The sequence below is a fragment of the Aphelocoma coerulescens genome (assembly GCF_041296385.1).
Source record: "Aphelocoma coerulescens isolate FSJ_1873_10779 chromosome Z unlocalized genomic scaffold, UR_Acoe_1.0 ChrZ, whole genome shotgun sequence".
Taxonomy (NCBI): Eukaryota; Metazoa; Chordata; class Aves; order Passeriformes; family Corvidae; genus Aphelocoma; species Aphelocoma coerulescens.
Window position 1 is genome coordinate 22,335,589 of NW_027184085.1, and position 17,406 is coordinate 22,352,994.

Here is a 17,406-nt window from a genome sequence, read left to right on the forward strand (position 1 = left end):
AGAGAAGGGCAATGGAGCTGTGAAAGGGTCTGGACCACGAGTCCTGTGGGGAGGGGCTGAGAGAGCTGAGTTTGTTTAGCCCTGTGAAAAGGAAGAGGCTCATGGGAGACCTTATCACTTTGCACAACTACCTGAAAGAAGGCTGGAGCCAGGCAGGAGTTGGCCTTATGGGAAGGGATGTGGGTAGTATGAGGACATAATTTTAAGCTGTGACAGGGGAGCTTTGGGCTGGACATCTGGAAGAATTTCTTCACAGAAAAGGTGATTAGACACTGGAATGGGCTGCCCAGGGATGTGGTGGAGTCACCATCCCTGGAGGTGTTTAAGGAAAGTCCAGATGTGCCACTTGGTGCCATGGTCTGGTTGACATGGTGTTTGGCCACAAGTTGGACTCGATGATCTTAGCGGCCTTACCCACTCCAATTGATTCGATGACTCTGTGACTCCTCGAGCCCGGCCAGAGGTGGCCGGGAGCAGAAGGACCCGCAGCGCTGTGCCCTCCCGGCGCTGCCCCCGGCCCTCCGCCCTCAGCGCCTCCTCCCGCCCCCCGGCCAGCGGCCGCGGGCGCTTGGGCGCCGCCATGCGGGGAAGCAGCGCCGTGCTCCCGGCCGGCGCGGCGGACAAGATGGCTGCTCCCATGGAGCTGAGCTGCTGGGGAGGAGACTGGGGGCTGCCGTCCCTGCACCCGGAGTGTCTCACCGTCATGGTAACGGGCGGCGGCCACCACCCGGCCCGGCGGGAAGGGAGGGGGCGGCGGCGCCCCAGGGCTTGCTTGCCGCCCGCACGGACATCTGCGGGGCTCCTCCTTGCCCCGGGAGAGGCCGGGGGTGGGAGGCGCGATGCTGGGCCCGCGGCGCGGCCCTGGCTCGTTCCCGACGGGAGACGCGGACAACGCTGCCGCCCTTCCCGGGAACGCCGAGCCCTTCCCGGGGCCGCTGCCTTCCTTCCCGGGGGCTGCGGGGCCTCTGCCCAGTGTTGCCTGGAGCCGCGTTAGGGCAATGAAGCCCGACCGAAAACAGTCGCGCACCTGCTGGTGGTCGGTCCTCAGTGCACGAAGGTGTTTAACACAACTTTTAAAGCCCTGTCTTACGCTTTTCTTGCACATTGTGACAGGTTTTCTCCCCTGCTCTCCAATCTTTATTGCAGGCTTATGCCAAATTTTCTGGGGCTCCCCTGACAGTGAATACTGTAAATAACTCCTGGAGAGCTCCGAAAGGTATCGTCTTTGCAGCCTTCATTATTTTAATCACAGCCGCGTTATAAATGTAGGTTCCATTTTCTGTATTTGCGTTGGGTTTGTGTTCATGAGTGCAGTCTCCCTCAGTTAAATGACTTCACAGGATCAAGTGTGATGAATTTGTGAGAATAAAATAATGCAAGTCATAAATGAAGTGCTTCAGAGGACAGTTTATTAAAATGTGTATGGCTGAAGCGGCAGAGAGTTAACAAAGCAGTAATGCCAAGTATGTAGCTGTTTCAGTCAGGCAGTCTGAATTGGTGGTATAGTGAAAGCAAATTTGTGAGCTTTTTGCACTTTGCATATTTATACATTAGTAGTAACTAGACTTGTGTATGGGAGAGCTCTTTAGTTACCTGTAGCTTAATGGTTTGGTACAGTTGAAAGTGGAATGTGAGCCCCAGCAAGTACAGCTTACACCACCTGGGATGTTTAGTACTGTGCTGAGTTAGAGGGTTTGACTGATAAAAGGTGAAGGTAAGCTGTTAGAGAGGAATTTTTTGTTTTGGCTGCTTCTATTCATTGCTTATTTGTTTGCTCAGCAGTTATTGTCTTGGTGTATTTTGGAGAGGTAAAATCACTGCAGGCCTAAAGTCCTCTGTCACACTTAACCACATTGTCAGTTCAGGCAATACTGTATTCGTACAGAAGTTGAGCCTTTGGTTCTTGCTTTTCAGTGTGTTTTCTGTTAGGGGGAAATACCAAGAACTGGCTGGGTGGACTTGCTAGAAATTTGGTGGCTATCCTCATAAGGAAAATACATAAAATAAATTAAGAAAGCAGTCTAAGAGTAAGTGTTGGTGATGATTGATATTTTAATATTATTTAGCACTGTCCTGTTGGGCTTGTTGTGGCAGTTATGTTGTGAATATGCTGTAAAATAGCCCCTGTTACACAGACTTTGCACTCTACATGCTTTGATCATGCAGTCTTATGACTAAAGGCTGTCCAGTCAACTTCTGAGAGAGGGGAAGTATGTAGTTCTTTGACTGATTCATGGTTATGCAGTGGTAGCTTGGGTACTGGTTGTAGCAAGGCTAGAGAAAAAAGGTGGTTAAAATGGATTTGGAGGGGAGGGACAGAGGGAAAGTTGAAAAGAGGCTCAGAGGTGAATGAATTGAGAGAGCAGTTGGACTTAGTTGGAACTTTTATCTTAAAATGAACATCTGAAATCCAGACAAGTAGCCTAGCTGTCAAAGTATTGGACACCTAGCAAAAAACATTGGCTTCAGTCTGACTTGATATTGCCCTTTTTAATGTCTTATTATTAGTAAAGGCCACAATAGACTAAGAGTATTTGTAACCTTGGTGGAACTCCCCTGCTATGTAAAATTTTATATGTATGTTTGCATGTTAGGAAAATCAGAGCATGCTGTTGAGAAAAGGAAAGTACATAAAGTGACTGATTGCTTTCTATTTATGCTAAAACTCATCCATATAAATTGTTGACTGTATTATTTATGCCTTCTAGGAGATCTACCAGTCCTGGTATCAGAAGACATTGTTATTTCTCAGCCAGCAAAAATACTGAACTTCTTAAGAAAGCAGGTAAGTCTCTTTCAAAAAGATTTGTTTTCTTTGCCTTGCAGTGACTCTTGCGTGTCTCCTTTGTACACTGATACAGGCTTCCAAAAACCTGGAATTTAGTACCCAATGTTTTTCTGTTTTTCATACATGCATGAGAATTGCAAAATGGTGGATAAGAAATTGCTCTTTAAAAGTTTGATCATTAGTTGTGTGAAAGATTTAAAAATAAACATGAAAAAATTTAAATTGAAAAGGATGTCAAACTGTCCTAAATTGAACAGTTTCTTTCTGATCACCCTGCTTGTAATTATAACACTTTTGATGTCATTATGACTTTGCATAGGATATCATAGTTTACGCTAACAGTTTAAATGGGTCATTTCCCAGTGCTCATTTTTTCAAAGATAATACATACAGTGTTGTTTTTAATCTATGTATTTTTTCTATAGCTTGTAACATAAAAATGTCTGCAGGCATTTCTTGATGCACACCAGGCTATTGCCTCTTCATTGGCTTTTGTAGGACTCTTAATGTTTTGTACACAAAGAATAAAGCTGTGCAATTTCTTCTTTTCACAAAGTATAAAGATACCTAATAAACAGTGGCATCATCTTTTTATTCCTAAGATGGTCCTCTAGCCCACTGTTCTGCTTTTACATGAGAAATGCACTTCCTGTCTGGTCAGATGATCTGACGAACGCCATGTTAGTGAAACTTCATACCTTCATGGGGAGAAAAACAGAATCTGAAAACTGCATTTGAGATGGAATTTTAGACAGTTTATTTGAAATTCTGAAGTTTCAGATTCATTTGGATTGAATTTGAATTCGATATTCATGTGAATAACAAAAGGTTCCATAATGTTGGGGGGAAAAAACCCTCTTTATGTTAAACAGTTACATGCTTACTTTCCAGATGTCCAAGTATCAGCACTTTGTTTCTGAATTAATGAAGCAAATCTACTCACTTCCCCCAAAATTTATCAGTCCTTATAATGTATCTTAGAAGAATCTAGTGTTAGAATTAAAAGATCCGTCACTAACTGCATTAATTTAGCAGCATACTTGATCCCTTACATTGTTAACATCCAGTTTCTTAACTTTTAGAATGCAAAATATGGGAATGCATGCTTTTTATTTTATGCTTACACCTGCTGAAGTGTCAGATGCTTCTTCAAAAATAACAATGGAGACTTACCAGAGGTTTTCTATATCCCTGAGTATTGAAAAATTGCCTCTGTATCGCTGGACATTTGCTTGGAAACAAATAGGAAGGAGACACAAGGGTTATTTTGGAAATAGGAGGGCCCAAAGCTCTAGGAATGGGAAACTGGAGAAGCAAGAAGCAACAGGGTTTGGCAGAGATGACCTGAAGAAGGAAAATTCTAGTGAGTGCATGCTTTCTGTCCCAAAAATTGTTTATATATTTACTGCCTTGATAGCTCTTAAGTTTGAAGTAACTTTGCATTGATCGTGTTTTTTGAAAGTTCTGTGTAAGACTGTATTTTTGTTTTGGGTTGTTTTTTTTTTAATTTGTAGAAATACAATGCTGATTATGATTTGTCTGCAAAACAAGGAGCTGATACACTAGCATATATTGCACTACTTGAAGAGAAGCTGCTTCCTGCTCTGGTAAATATTAATAAATACTTCGTAATGGTCAGAATACTTGGAATTGAGTGCTGAAAGAGGTGCCCAGCATGAGAGACACTAAAGTCTCTCAGCACAGCCCTGGCTGGAACATAGTTGCTTTGTTAGTCTGTTTTTTGGAAATACTGCCTAGCAACTTGTGAAAAGGAGAGAAGTGTGTGTTTGTGGAGTGTCAAATAATAATAGTAGATTTATGAAAGGCATTTTAAAAGTATACTTAGAAGTTATTTTTCCTTTAGATCTTTTTATTCTGTTGGTCTTTGGGAAACAGTATCCTGAAAATACCTTATTGTGGCCATTTTTTGTTTCATTTGATTTCCTGAAAAACCTTTGATTAAGATGTGTCTGATGTGAGACACACAACTGGAAGCCTTTTGAACTGTTGAATTAAAATTTTTGATAAATGAAAATGCCCATCAGGAGCTTAATTTTTCAGTTCTAAATAAGACATGGCCATTTGCCCTTTACTCTTTATTTCAGTGTAATTACATTAGAGCTATAAAACCCACAGACACTGAGTTTCTTGAATGACTTTGGCTTCATTTTGTACAGATTATATCATAAGCTAGCCTTTTCAGCTGACCTTGGTTTCAAATTCATAATTTCACAGTATCTTTTATTTTAAGATTTATATAACATTTCAAAACAAAATTCCAGAAAGTTCAAACCTGTTGCTATATGTGTGCAACTTTTTTGTAATATATTTACAAGATACAGTGTGTGTGTGTACATACACTGTTTGTACCTGTACATAGATAGTACACGTGTAATTTTATGCAGATGCATATAGTTCTCCATAATGTCTTTTGTGTTTTTCTTTATTTTGAAGGTAATTATTGCCTTACTTATATACTCCTATACTCAGAGGATTAGTGTATTCCTTTACAGAGCCTGGTAGGCCTAAATTACAATAATTCCTGGTTCTTCTGCTTTTCTGAGAGAGATCGTCTTGCACATGAAGTTTCATGAGGTGTCTACTCATGTCATTCAGATTTCAGTTATATTTTTCTTCATGTTGATGCAGCTGCACACTTTCTGGATTGAGGCTGAAAATTACTGCAGTGTGACAAAGCCATGGTTTGCCTCAAAGATTGCCTTTCCACTGAGTTTGTATCTGCCTGGAAAGATGTCCAGGGAAGCACTGAACAGGATCTTGCTGACCAAGGGAGGACCTCCACTCTACAGTCTCACTGAAGTGGAAGCACAGGTATGTGTTGTGCATTAAGGAATTTGTAAGTTGGTTCTGTCAAAGACAAGAACTGAAACAGTCTAGCACACTGTCAAATGATGAATGGTGCTGTGCATACCAGCCTGGCTACACCTAGGGCTCTTAGACAGTCTTGTGTCTCATCAGATATACAGGGATGCCAAGGAGTGCCTAAATCTCCTGTCGAAGAGATTGGGAACAGCTCAGTTTTTCTTTGGAGATACGTGAGTGTGATTTTTTAAAATTGTTTTGGTAAATGATTAATAGAAAAGGTACCACACCAGTCCCTGAACACTTGAACTTTTTTTTTTTTAACCTGCTGGGATGTTAAAAGTGCTTCCAAGTAGTTTGATGTCTCACATGCTGATTTTCAGATAAATCTGAATGAGCAAACGGGGCACAAATGACATAGTTGGGCTGAGTCAATGTGATGTCTCCCTTATTCTGCTTTTTTCCACAGCAAGGGAAATACTGCCCACAGCTGCTAAGAAAATGTAAGGTGCACTGGGGAACACTTTCTAGCCACTGAATGTCACCTCCTGGCTTTGTATGTAGAAAAAAATGCTTTAGGCTGAGATGTTAGTACTCTGCCCTCATGGGAGGAGGGTGTAGGTCCAGGAACACTATCCCTGTGGTATGTGTGCAGAGCAGGAAGCAGATAGGGACAACAACATCGAGCCAAAAATGATCACTTCTTTAGCTGTTGAAGTTGGACCACTCTATGAGAGGGTCCTGGTCCCCAGTGTGACTTTTGTGGTGCCAGAAAGGTGTTTTAGAGTGTCTTGTTTAAGATAGCATGACTATGTTTTAATGCTGACATTACTGTTTCAGCTTGCCAGCGTGTCTCTAGTTAAGAGATGCTGAAAGGAGTAGGTAGTTGGTGCAAAGCATTTATCAGGTTGATAGGCAAAGGTGGAATGACAGAAGAGCTGACTGTATTCTGTCCCGAGTTGTGTTTGACATACATGGAAAACTAGGTTGTGGAAGTCTTAAAAGTCTTACCTTGAATCACTTCAGTGTTTTCTTGTGTTACTCTTTTTAGGCCTACCACCTTGGATGCCTTCGTGTTTGGTTTCCTTGCACCGATTTATAAAGTGTGCTTCCCCAGGGTACAATTGCAAGAGCATTTGAAACAGCTTCCCAATCTGTGTCGATTTTGTGATGATATTCTAACTTGCTACTTCAGGTTACCTGCCTCAGGCAAGTTGTGATTCTTTTATCCTTTTTGTCATCTATACTTGTGTTGGGATTAGTACTCTAGGGTTCCATTTGTGAACCAAGGCACATTAGATTTCATGTAGTTTATGCTAGACTTTCTGTGGCTAAGTGGAGAAACTTTTAAAGTTGAGCAGAAAGGATTCAAAATCAAAAGCAAGTGTCAATACTCAGTTTTAGATTCTGTCAAGCATTGGCATATGGCTCACGCTTAGTACTCCTGATTTTCTCACATGGAATGGCTTTTCCACTTAAATTCTTCTTTGCATAAAAATACTGCATGAACTCTCTCTCCAATGTGAGTTTATTTTTTAAGAATTTAAAAGCTTTTGTAAATACCTTTTCACTCTTCATCTTTCTACCTTCACTCTCCAGGCTGTTCTCCAGCTGGACAGGATACAGCAGATGCTAATCTGCAGAAACTCACACAGCTTGTAAATAAGGAATCCAACTTGATTGAAAAGGTTACTTTTGCTTCAGTATCTTTAATTTTACTGCTTTGTTGTGGTTACTTGTTCACAGATACCTTTGCATGGCAATTGCAACTGTACAGTGGACTTTATTTTAATTATTTCTTTTCTAGTGAATTACATTTTGTAGAGAGGTGGGAAGAATATTACATGATTTGGAAGGAGGAATTAATGAAGCCTTGCACTTAGAAAAGTATTTTTAATACAACCGAAAGAACGTTGTCTTGCAGGTGTGCACACCAACAAAGGAGTGGTATCTTTCTGCAAGCGCACATTCAGCAAAGGAGGAGGCAAATGTGTTGGTCAAAACCCAGACATGGTCCTGCACATTAAGACTGATCACCAGCTTTCCTTGCTCCCAGCTGCATGCTGTAGTATCTAACCAGCAGTCACTCTTCTCCTGCTTGTTCTACATCTAGCTATTTTTCCTATGTTCCTTGTTTCTAAGGCTGTCACTCAGCACCTGCCAAAAGCTATACAACTTACCTGAAAAATACTTGTGAAGAATTAGCCTTTTCATGCAGATAGAACATTTTAACTGAAAGGGTAGAAGGCATTTCTTCCTGACAAAAACCAGTGGGTGAAATAGAAACTGTGATCAGCTTCTATAGCATTAGGTATTGATGCTCTTTCTGGCAGTGAAGTGTGGCTGTGGATGTTTTAAACAATGGGTTACATAGACATTGGTCAGGCATGATTGAGGAAAAGGTGATCCTGCCTTGAGGAAATGGAATAGACCAGGCAGCCTCTGCAGATCTCCCTTGTGCTGTCTTTTATTCTGTACCAGCTGAAACTTTTTGAGACCACATTACGCATGGGCATTAGATGGATTTCGTATGAAAATGTGGATTGTTTATATTCAGAGATTAATTTTAACCTGTCTTTGAAAAGGTCTTATCACAAGTTCTTTATTAAGTACTTTTTGAAATGTGTCACTAATACAAATTCACTCAGCATCTCCCAAGCATTTCTGATGTGAAAAAAAATATTCTTGCATGGTACTGAATATACAGAAGCATCCATTGATAGCAGTTTGACTCTTGATCTGCCTTCTAGCAGCATTTGGCTATTGTACAATTTATGACCTCTTAGAATCTGTGTTGCTTCCTTCAGTAATCTTGACCAAATGACTTGAGCAGAAGCACATCCAGTGGCCCTGGGTTTGATGTACCATATGTAAGGAAATGAATAGCAGCTCTAACACAAGCATCTGTTTGGGAGTGGAAAGAAACCAAAGCACCAGTTGTGGCTGGTCCTGACAGTAAACATAGACCAACCCAGTATTAATGATGGCAGCCCTGACAAATAAGACTAATCGTATAATCTATATTCTGCTGTTGCCAGATCCGGCTCTCATTGTTTCTCTGCAGATGGACGACAACCTTCGTAAGAGTCCTCAGCATCCCCCTCGTAAGCTCACAACGCTCAAGCTTGCTGCAGGTGGAGAAGAAAGCAGTCCAATGAGTCGTTTGTCACCTTGACGCCACTTGTTGCCCGTACATGTGTGTTTTGTCATTCAACTGAGTGCCACAGTAAATTTTTTTCACATGAATGTTTTGCAAGGGAAGAATCTGCTAATGGGTACAAGTAGAGAAGAAATAGAGCTTTACAGTCTTCTGTCTACCTGTTTTAAGAAATTGCGTAGTTTAGGCTGGCCACACACTAAGCTGAAGCTAAGCTAAACAAAGCTTATTATTGTGGATGTTAACATCATTTTGTACAGCATACTTTTGACTTTAGCCTAGCAGAAATGTTTACCAAAAGCTAAAAATCTGCTTGTGGAATGTTCACTATTACTTTATTTTGTGGGTTTTGATTTTACTGTAATCATGTTACTGTATGTGAGTGGCTATACTCTTTGTCTGAAAAGGACAAAGTCCAGTTGCAAAGTCTGAAAAGACAAAATGTTGCCGTTCATGGCAGCTGAGAAATGAAAAAATGACAGGAAGGTAAATATTTTTATTGTGCTTTAATGAACTTGGGGTTTGTGTTTTATGGTTGTTTGTATCTTTGAAAATTTGTTATGTTGTACTTTGAAGGGGATTATTGAAAAGCATGTGCGCTATGGGGATTAAAATGATGCACAATGCTAACATTTCACAGTACCTCGTACTAGTCCTTTGTGAAACAGGCTTAACCTGTGCACAGGGTAATACCACATGCTGCAAAACTGTTAAGTCAAAGTCACATAAAACTTGTAGTGGATGGAGAAGTTTGATTAGTTGCTGTCAGGACAAGACTCGACTAGCAAACGTACTGTGTCTATGGATTGAAAGGGACTGGTTAGGGCTTTATAAGAAAGATGATGTAGGCTTTTAAATTTGTTGCAAATGCCTCTTAATCAGTTTTGTCTTATTTTTTAATAAGCTCTACAGTTGATTCAAAAATTAAACTAAAAATTGTCCAAATTTTTGTTGTATGATGGTCTGTCTAGTTCGAAGTTCTTTTCTCTTTGCAAACTGTCGTGTTGCGGGGCATATTTCTTCTGTTGAATTATATTTTCTCTTTAACAGCAGCCTTGCCAGTTCTAGAGACCCAAGCAATTCTGTTACAAGAGAGATGCTGTAATTTTTTACTGGGGAAGTACTGGCAGGTGCTTCGTGACTAGGTGTAAAGAGAATTAGACAAGTAGATTGGCCAAAATGGCAGTGCTTGGGATATGGAATTCTGATGGCTGTATGTGTGGGATAACTGTTCTGGGTTTTCTTTTTGTTGTTTTTCTGGCCAAATCAAAATAGTCTTTCAGCTTCCCTTCAGCTACTAGTCATGTTTGAGATACACAGATAAATTATTTCCTGTTTGTAAAAGACAAGATGGTAGATTGTGTACATATTGTACCTTTGGACTTGATATGTAAGGAATGTAATATCTTTAACATTTCTTAATTGAAATGTTCAGTTTCTAATGAGCACTTTAAAATACTGTTTAAGCTTCATTCTCTTACTAGAGTATTTGTTGCAGTGATTTGAAATTAATTAATCTCATCTTTCATGGTAACTATATAAACTGACAGTCCATTACATGCAAAAGTAATTAAAATGTTTAAAATTTGTACTGGCTGTACCTTGACAAGATTTACATGAGATAGAGTCACATAGCTTTCCAGAGTTTTTCTTTTACAAACACGGCTATGGAGTATATGCCTTAGTTTGTCACTTTTGTGAATACATACACTCAACCTATAAAGTCTCTTTGTAAAAAAGGGTTGTTGTTTCAAGATTAAAATTTTGGATTTTTAGTGGAATTTTTGTAGAGCTTTTTGTGGAATTTATGTTGAGTTTTTTGAGTGTTTCTCTGTTTTCCTTGTAAAAAGGTTTATCTTGTCCATTAAAAAAATCCCAAAAAACCCTGCTGACTGCTAGGACAAGAAATTGAAGCAACTTAGCATATCCATGAGATCAGATTTTAAATTTTTGTCACACCTCTTCAGTACCATTCCTTTTCTTTCAACACAGCCGCTTTTGTGAAGGGGGGAGTGGGGAGGCATGCATTTGCTGATCTTACTAAATGTGAGCTCTGGGCCATCTGATGGTGAAATTTTGGTAAATCGATTCTCAAGGAACTTCATTCACCACATGGCAGAGGACAACAGCGCTAGAGATCACAGCAGACATTTCCTGCAGTCATGCACACAATCCCAGGCAACCAGTGAGGTTGCACAGCCGTACGTTCCCTTATTTTACTTTCTACCAAAGGAGAATTCAAACCCAGACTCCTTTATGTAGGCAGTGTCATCCCTGGCCTGGTAACTCAGGCTTGCCCGTTAGTTTACTGGCATATTTTGTGTGCCTGAGTTCTGAAGCTGGGAGGTGAATGCTTTCCAGGGTGGGGTCCATTTGAGTAACTCTCGGTCTGCATCTGGAGTAGTCAAAGCTGCTTCTCTGGCTAGGGAAGAAAGATGGGATCGAGTTGTGATTCATCTTCCTGGAGGAGATACCTAAGAATTGAGTTTTGGATTTGTGCTGTGTCTGCTGTGTGCAAAGGAAGCCCTGGCTGCCTAACTCTACCATAATATGAAAACCTGCTGCGGTGATAGCTTTTCCTCTGCTGCCAGAGCTGGTGGGTGGTCTGAAACCCAAGGAGTCAGGCAGCCTTCTGCCTAGGCAGCAGTGGTGTGGCCTTGGAATCGCTGTTTGCAGCCTGCTCCTGTGCAGAGCACTGGCTGCTGTAGCTGCTGCAGCTCTGCAGTCTCTAAATACTTCAGGTTCATGTGGTCACTTTTGGCTTCTGGTGCACACACCTATGATGTGCAAGTGTGGGATTTAGCGCTGCGTTTCTAGGGCCTTGCTGCTACCAGGGCAGCTGACAAGCCTTGTCCTCCTTGCCCTCCCCCTGGAAAGGTGGTGGCTAGGAACAGATACTGCCTTGAAAGCAACTTACCCAGCTGCCAGTTGTAAGTAGAGTGGACCACTTTGGCAGGTTGTAAATTTAACACCCCTGCTCCCAGGCAATCTTCCGGTGAAAGCTATGTGTAGATATCCTTAGGGCTATTTTGTGTTTTTCTCTGTCACCTGGTTGTAGGAATATATATATTCCAGAAGAAACGAGATGAAAAAGGTTACAAATTAATTGCTACAAATATGTTCTATTTAACATTTCCAAGACTGCTCTAAAAATGTCTGCCCCTCCTTTCGCCTTCTCCTCTCTCCCCACTCCCACCCCATTCTGAAAATACTGTTACATTGGGCTTTTATATACATTCATGATGACACATCAATTTTGCTAATGTAGCATAGCACTCCATTAAGAAGAAAACCACCCTATTTGATTCCTGGTTAAAATGGTTTGCAGACTCCCTTGAGTAGGTTTCTTTTGCTTGGTATGATTCTTGGCATTGCAGCAGGAACCATTCATGCTGCCTTTTTTTTTTCCACGCAGAAAGGCAGAGCAGCTTTACATGTTAGCTTGACAAACTATGCTGTAGCTCTTAAATCTGGATGGTCTGTGCAGTTGGCAACAAGCTGTCCTAAGTGGTGATCATAGGCATGTTTCTTGATGAGAAGCTGTTCCCCATGCCCAGCCACTTGCCAGGCATATAATACATGATACCTGGCCTGGAGGCCTCTCAGTGATACTGCTGTTCTGCATCTGCGCGAGACCTAGCCATGCCATGATAATGGTGATGCAGGGCTTAATGCTCCTGTAGTGCCTTGTGTCCTGGTCTGGGAAGCAGGGAAGAGGCCAGTCCCCCCTCTGTGGTCTCCTCCTCACACAATGGAGGCCTGCCCAGCAGTGGTAAGGGCCAGTAGCAGCCTGTTCTGGAGCTGAGTTCTGTATCACAGGCAGCTGCCAGGATGGCAAGTGAGTTTTTTGCACCATCTCAGGAATGTGTTAAAGCAAAAATGGAAGAGCCAAGTCCAGGGTTCCCTGTACCATGCTGGTTTGCTGTTTGTGCCTGGAGCAAAGATCCCAGGAATAGACCCCAGCTCCCTAAAGATATTAGATCAGGTTGGAATGAGAATCTGGGAAGGAGAAGGAAAGAAAAGGTGATCAAGGGAGAAGCATCAGGGGCATCTATTTTCACCCTCAGTGACTTCTTGTCAGAGACTTACGAGTGTCATGGTATTTGGGACTGAAAGACTGCTTCATGAGCTACAATGTACTTCTCATGTGGGCAAAACGTGGGGGGAATCTGGTGGCTTGCTTCAAGTTTGATTGAAAAAAAAAAAAACAACAAAAAGAAGATTAAAATATTTGAAATGTGCTGGGTTAGTCTGCCTCAGTGCAGGACCAAGTGAGCAAGATTTACTGTGTTTCATTAAAAGTTAAGCTGAGATCAGGAATCACTGTACTTCAGAGCAAGTGAGATCTTGCAGTAAATCAGCCCAGCACAAGGATGTTCCTCAGTGCTGTTCACCTCCCTGTTGCTCATTCTCTCTTTAAATTCACATGGGTTTTACTCTTCATGAATGTCAATGTTCCAGATTTGTATATGTTCAAGTGTTGCACGTGGATTCTGTTGGTGATTTACTGTTGTCAAAATACAGAATGTGGTCCTTCATTTAAGCCCTCAGTGCATAGAAATTATATGCCTTGAGTATCAAGCAGCTCATTAAGTAGAAGCAATCCTGGTGTAAACATTCAGTGCTCAAATCAAATTTACCAAGCCATTTTGACACAGGTGGCTAGGCAGCCTGCCAACTCACACAGACGCCTCACAGTTTTTGTTTTCAGGAACAGAGAGGTGAGAGAGGGAGAGCACACACAAGAAGGTGGAAGTCTCTGCAAAGCTCTGGCTTACCCAAAGCAACCTTCAAGTAATGGAGATGGAGTCCATCTTCACTTGTATTGTCATTTGCTGTGGTGAAAAGAAACATACACTTGGCTATGTATGTTCAGGCCAGGATTTCACAGTGAGTTTTGCTCTGAGTTGTGACCACTAGTGAGAGACACCTCTAGAAATCCCTTCAGTAGTATGTTACAACTGCTCAGCAGCAGCTGTGGTAAGAGGAAGAGCTGTAGCACCTCCATGGCCAGTGACACATATCCTGCTGAAACTTGGTGGTGGAAAAAGGTCATTTTTTACACCTGCATGTTCTACAAAGAAATGTAGTGATTTGGATGGGAAGGATTGCTCATACCCAGATAGAAATTTGGAGAGGAGGGAAGGGAACTGATGGATACAGAACAGGCACAAATTCTCCTGGAATAGCTGATACTCTGTGATTACGTGGGAAAAGGATTTCAGCTCTCTGCTCTGAAAAAAGGAAAGTGAGAACTCATTTTGGCTGCTCCACAACTCTTGGCAAGTGTCTGAGCCAGTGGATTAGTAGCTTCTCTGCAGTGGGCAGAGGTACCTTATTTTTCACAAAAATCCCTGGAAGGTCCTGTTTCCTTGGTGCAGGATATGAAAAACACAGAAATCCCCTTGGCTTCCATGGGGTAAGAAAGCAGTTTCCCATCTGTTCTGTTTGCTTTCTTAGCAGCACACAAGGATTATTCTGTTTATCTGGTGTCCTTATTTTAGCTGAGCCAGGTAGCTGTCTTCACAGAGGGAAGATGAAGTGTTGAAATGGTGTTGGCAATCGGTGGCACCCAGTGCAGAGAACATAGCAACGGAGTGACATGCTCAGAAGGACTGAAGCAGGCAGAATACTTGCCTTTTTTCCCTGAAGGTATTTTGTAGGAGGCACCGTATCTGCTAGATACTAACTCCAGCAATGGGCAGTCATGACAGCAATCCCCAAGGGCTCTGTGCTGCTTGCAGCCCTGATCAGTAGACATCAATTTCCACCGGAGACTCCAAAGAGAACTAGGACAGCTGAAATGTCAGTCCCCCAGTGAAAGACAGTGGGCATTACCCACAGGTCTCGTCAAATTACCAGCTCAGCTTTCTCTTGGGTCCACCTCAGGTCACACTCAGGTGCACTTACATCAGTTTGGTGTAGAAGGCTCCTGACCTATGTTGGTGTATCTTGACACTGGTATTGTGCCAGTTTGCTCTCCTGCAGTCCCACCAGATGGAGGAAGACTGAACCTGAAGTTGCTGGCTGTCCATACAATTGCTCATCATGTTTCATTTGGGAAGTTCCAACACATGTTAGGGTGTTACCATTCCTGTTTCTACAGCTTCTGTCTTGGGATTTGATAACTGGTTGGCACTAAGAGACAAGACAAATAAATAGGAATGCCCTTTTTTGGAGTATCAGAAATTCATCCATAGCTGTGACAAAGCTTGACTCTGAAACAAACCTGATGCGCAGTTGAAATGAGGGAAGCTGATATTAGTGACAGAAAAGTGGGGGGCAGACATCTCTTTTACTAACCTGTACAGTTCATTAAGGAAAACAGTTAAAGAGGAGCCCATGGCAATTTTAGGGCCTTTTGTTCGATGCTCAGGGTAGACTTTGTCCAGAGTATTTGCTCACTGTGTTTTCCCTTTTATCAAAAAAATGTCAGTTCTCTGTGCTTCTTTCCTGGGTTTCTGAGTGGGCCAGATTCCTGGAATGAAGCTACTGCATCCTGTCTGACTCATCCGGTTGCAGGAGAGGTGGGTGTTCCTGAGAAATACAAGGGGCTGGTTTCCAGAGCTGGTTAAAGTACTTGCCAAGTTTCTAAAGTGATTTGTAGTCTGAAAAATCTTTGCAGAGCATGAGGCTGCTGTTTTATCTGGCAGAGCAAAGGAAGATTTCCTTACCTCCTTCACATAAGGGCACGTGTTTGTAGAAAAGTCCTGCCCTCATCTGCATAACACTGCTTTTTCCACTCTCAAGTTTTTAATTCGTATTTCTGGTACAAAGAATTCTTTTATTCTATTCTTTTCTTGTGCCTGGAAAAGTCTGACAGAAAGAAAAATCAGTTTTGAGAGGTTCTTTGTTCTCCATTAAGAAAATTGTCCACTGTCAGAGAGGGAATATCTTACTTCCTGAATCAAAAATTGTATTCTTGGAGAAAGAAACAGTAAGTGCCAAAATGACATCTGCTCTCTGAATTGTCAGACTATTTGAAGGGTTTTTGACAGCCTTAGAGCCTGCATTGCTTCACTGCATCTGCTGATCTGTTAGAGCTATTATTGAAATAGCATATTGCCATAAATGGGACAGTACAGAACAAAACCAGACCACTTTTCTTCCAAAGGCCATTTGAACAAAATAAAATAGGTTATGCTCTCAGAAATTACCACAGGATATAAACCATCTGATTTTCATTAAGTAATTAGCTGCTAGTTCTTAACAATAATGATATCCTTTTCATTATTTTTCAATCAGTTTAGTGCGGCCTGAGGTTTTAATAACTCTTCTGTGTGTCTTCAGCTTTAATAACACTTCCTTTAGTTGTAGATTTTACCAGATGTCTTCCTGAAACTTGATTTGAGATAATCCCTACAAAAAAATTAGGTATTTCTTCATATATAGCTGACACACCCTGGAAAGAACTGATATACAGTCATTTTAAATTGATATAGGTGAATTTCGATTGCCTACTTGTTTCTTCTGACTGCATTTGATAGCAGATCCATTAACGGGTTCCCACTTTTCCCTGTACATGTTTTTTCAAAAATTTTTTTTTCTGGTGCATTTTTGCAAAAGCTTCCAGTGCTTTCACAGGTCAAACATTAACACTGAATAGATGAGATGGCTTGACTTGACACAAACACTTGTATTGCTTGTGCTCCTCTGTTTTTCATCCTTTTCCAGGACTTTCCCAATTATTCAATAGCTCAATTCTGCAAGAATTCAGGTACATCCACAGTGCCTGGTGTGGATGTTGGAAGGATGTTGCCTTTTGGAAGGAAAACGGTATTTCCTAGGATCTCCTGTGCCATATGGATGTGGATATAGTGAACTAAGTATTTTGGCAAAGACATATCTGCATTTCCCTTGTTTAACTCACAGAACAAAATTACTGGTCAGGGGCAAACCTTGAGGAAAGCTTTTTGAAAAGGACAATATTATTTTTTGGGGCCTGAAGCTTAAAGAACAGTATGCATTTAGGACTTACCTAAATTGTTTCTAATTATGTTTTAGCATCTCCTCACTCATGCACTTGTACACTGAAGCAAGACAAAGAGTCTTTAGTGCTTAGATATGTCCCAGCCTGATGTGCAGCTGCATCACCTCTTGAGACTGACCCCCAAGGTGCCCTTGGAGAGCCCAGCTGCAGATGGGATCACTTTATCCATCTGTCAAAAGTGAAAGCAAAGGAGTTTTTACAGCTCACACTATTACTCCTCAGAAGTCACAATACAAGAGCTGAAGAAGGGTGTTTTACTGGGAGATTGGAGTCAAAGAAAGACTTGGAACAGCAAGCAACATGTCCAGGAATATACCGAAAGGATCCTGCATGGGAACCTGTTAGTGTTTGCATCACTTAGAGTCAGAGCAGTCTGTAATCCCACCACCTGATTTTGCCGCGGTGTTCTATAGCATCCTATGCTAAAAGTGCATTCTTTTACAAATACTTTGGTACAAGACAAAGGTACTGAAAGTATCAGAAAGAGAGTGAAATTTTGGTTGATTCCTCAAAAGAGCAGGCAGGTAGATATTCTAAATAATATGTTCGGTTTTTGTTGAACTAAACCAGTAATTTTTTGACCCCAGAACATTTAAGAGTGAAAATTTACTGGAGCTTTTGACAAAATGATACAGTAAAAAAAAAAAA

At 41.5% G+C, this 17,406-nt stretch overlaps 1 protein-coding gene across 6 annotated transcripts; it reads left to right on the forward strand.

Annotated features, from left to right (window-relative positions):
* The first annotated feature begins 581 nt into the window (after positions 1-581).
* MTX3 (metaxin 3) lies at positions 582-9,713 on the forward strand. Of its 6 annotated transcripts, none has more exons than XM_069001937.1 (9): positions 583-706; positions 1,147-1,216; positions 2,709-2,785; positions 4,303-4,395; positions 5,438-5,620; positions 5,768-5,844; positions 6,663-6,820; positions 7,211-7,336; positions 7,536-8,641. In XM_069001937.1, the coding sequence occupies exons 1-9, from the start codon at positions 626-628 to the stop codon at positions 7,685-7,687; spliced, it is 1,017 nt and encodes a 338-aa protein (XP_068858038.1). In that variant the 5' UTR covers positions 583-625; the 3' UTR covers positions 7,688-8,641. The 6 variants fall into 6 exon arrangements, with proteins under 6 accessions (XP_068858033.1, XP_068858038.1, XP_068858034.1 ...); XM_069001933.1 differs by lacking the exon at positions 7,536-8,641 and adding an exon at positions 8,650-9,713 and having other exon boundaries at positions 586-706; positions 7,211-7,299; XM_069001934.1 differs by lacking the exon at positions 7,536-8,641 and adding an exon at positions 8,676-9,713 and having other exon boundaries at positions 586-706; positions 7,211-7,299.
* Positions 9,714-17,406: the final 7,693 nt, after the last annotated feature.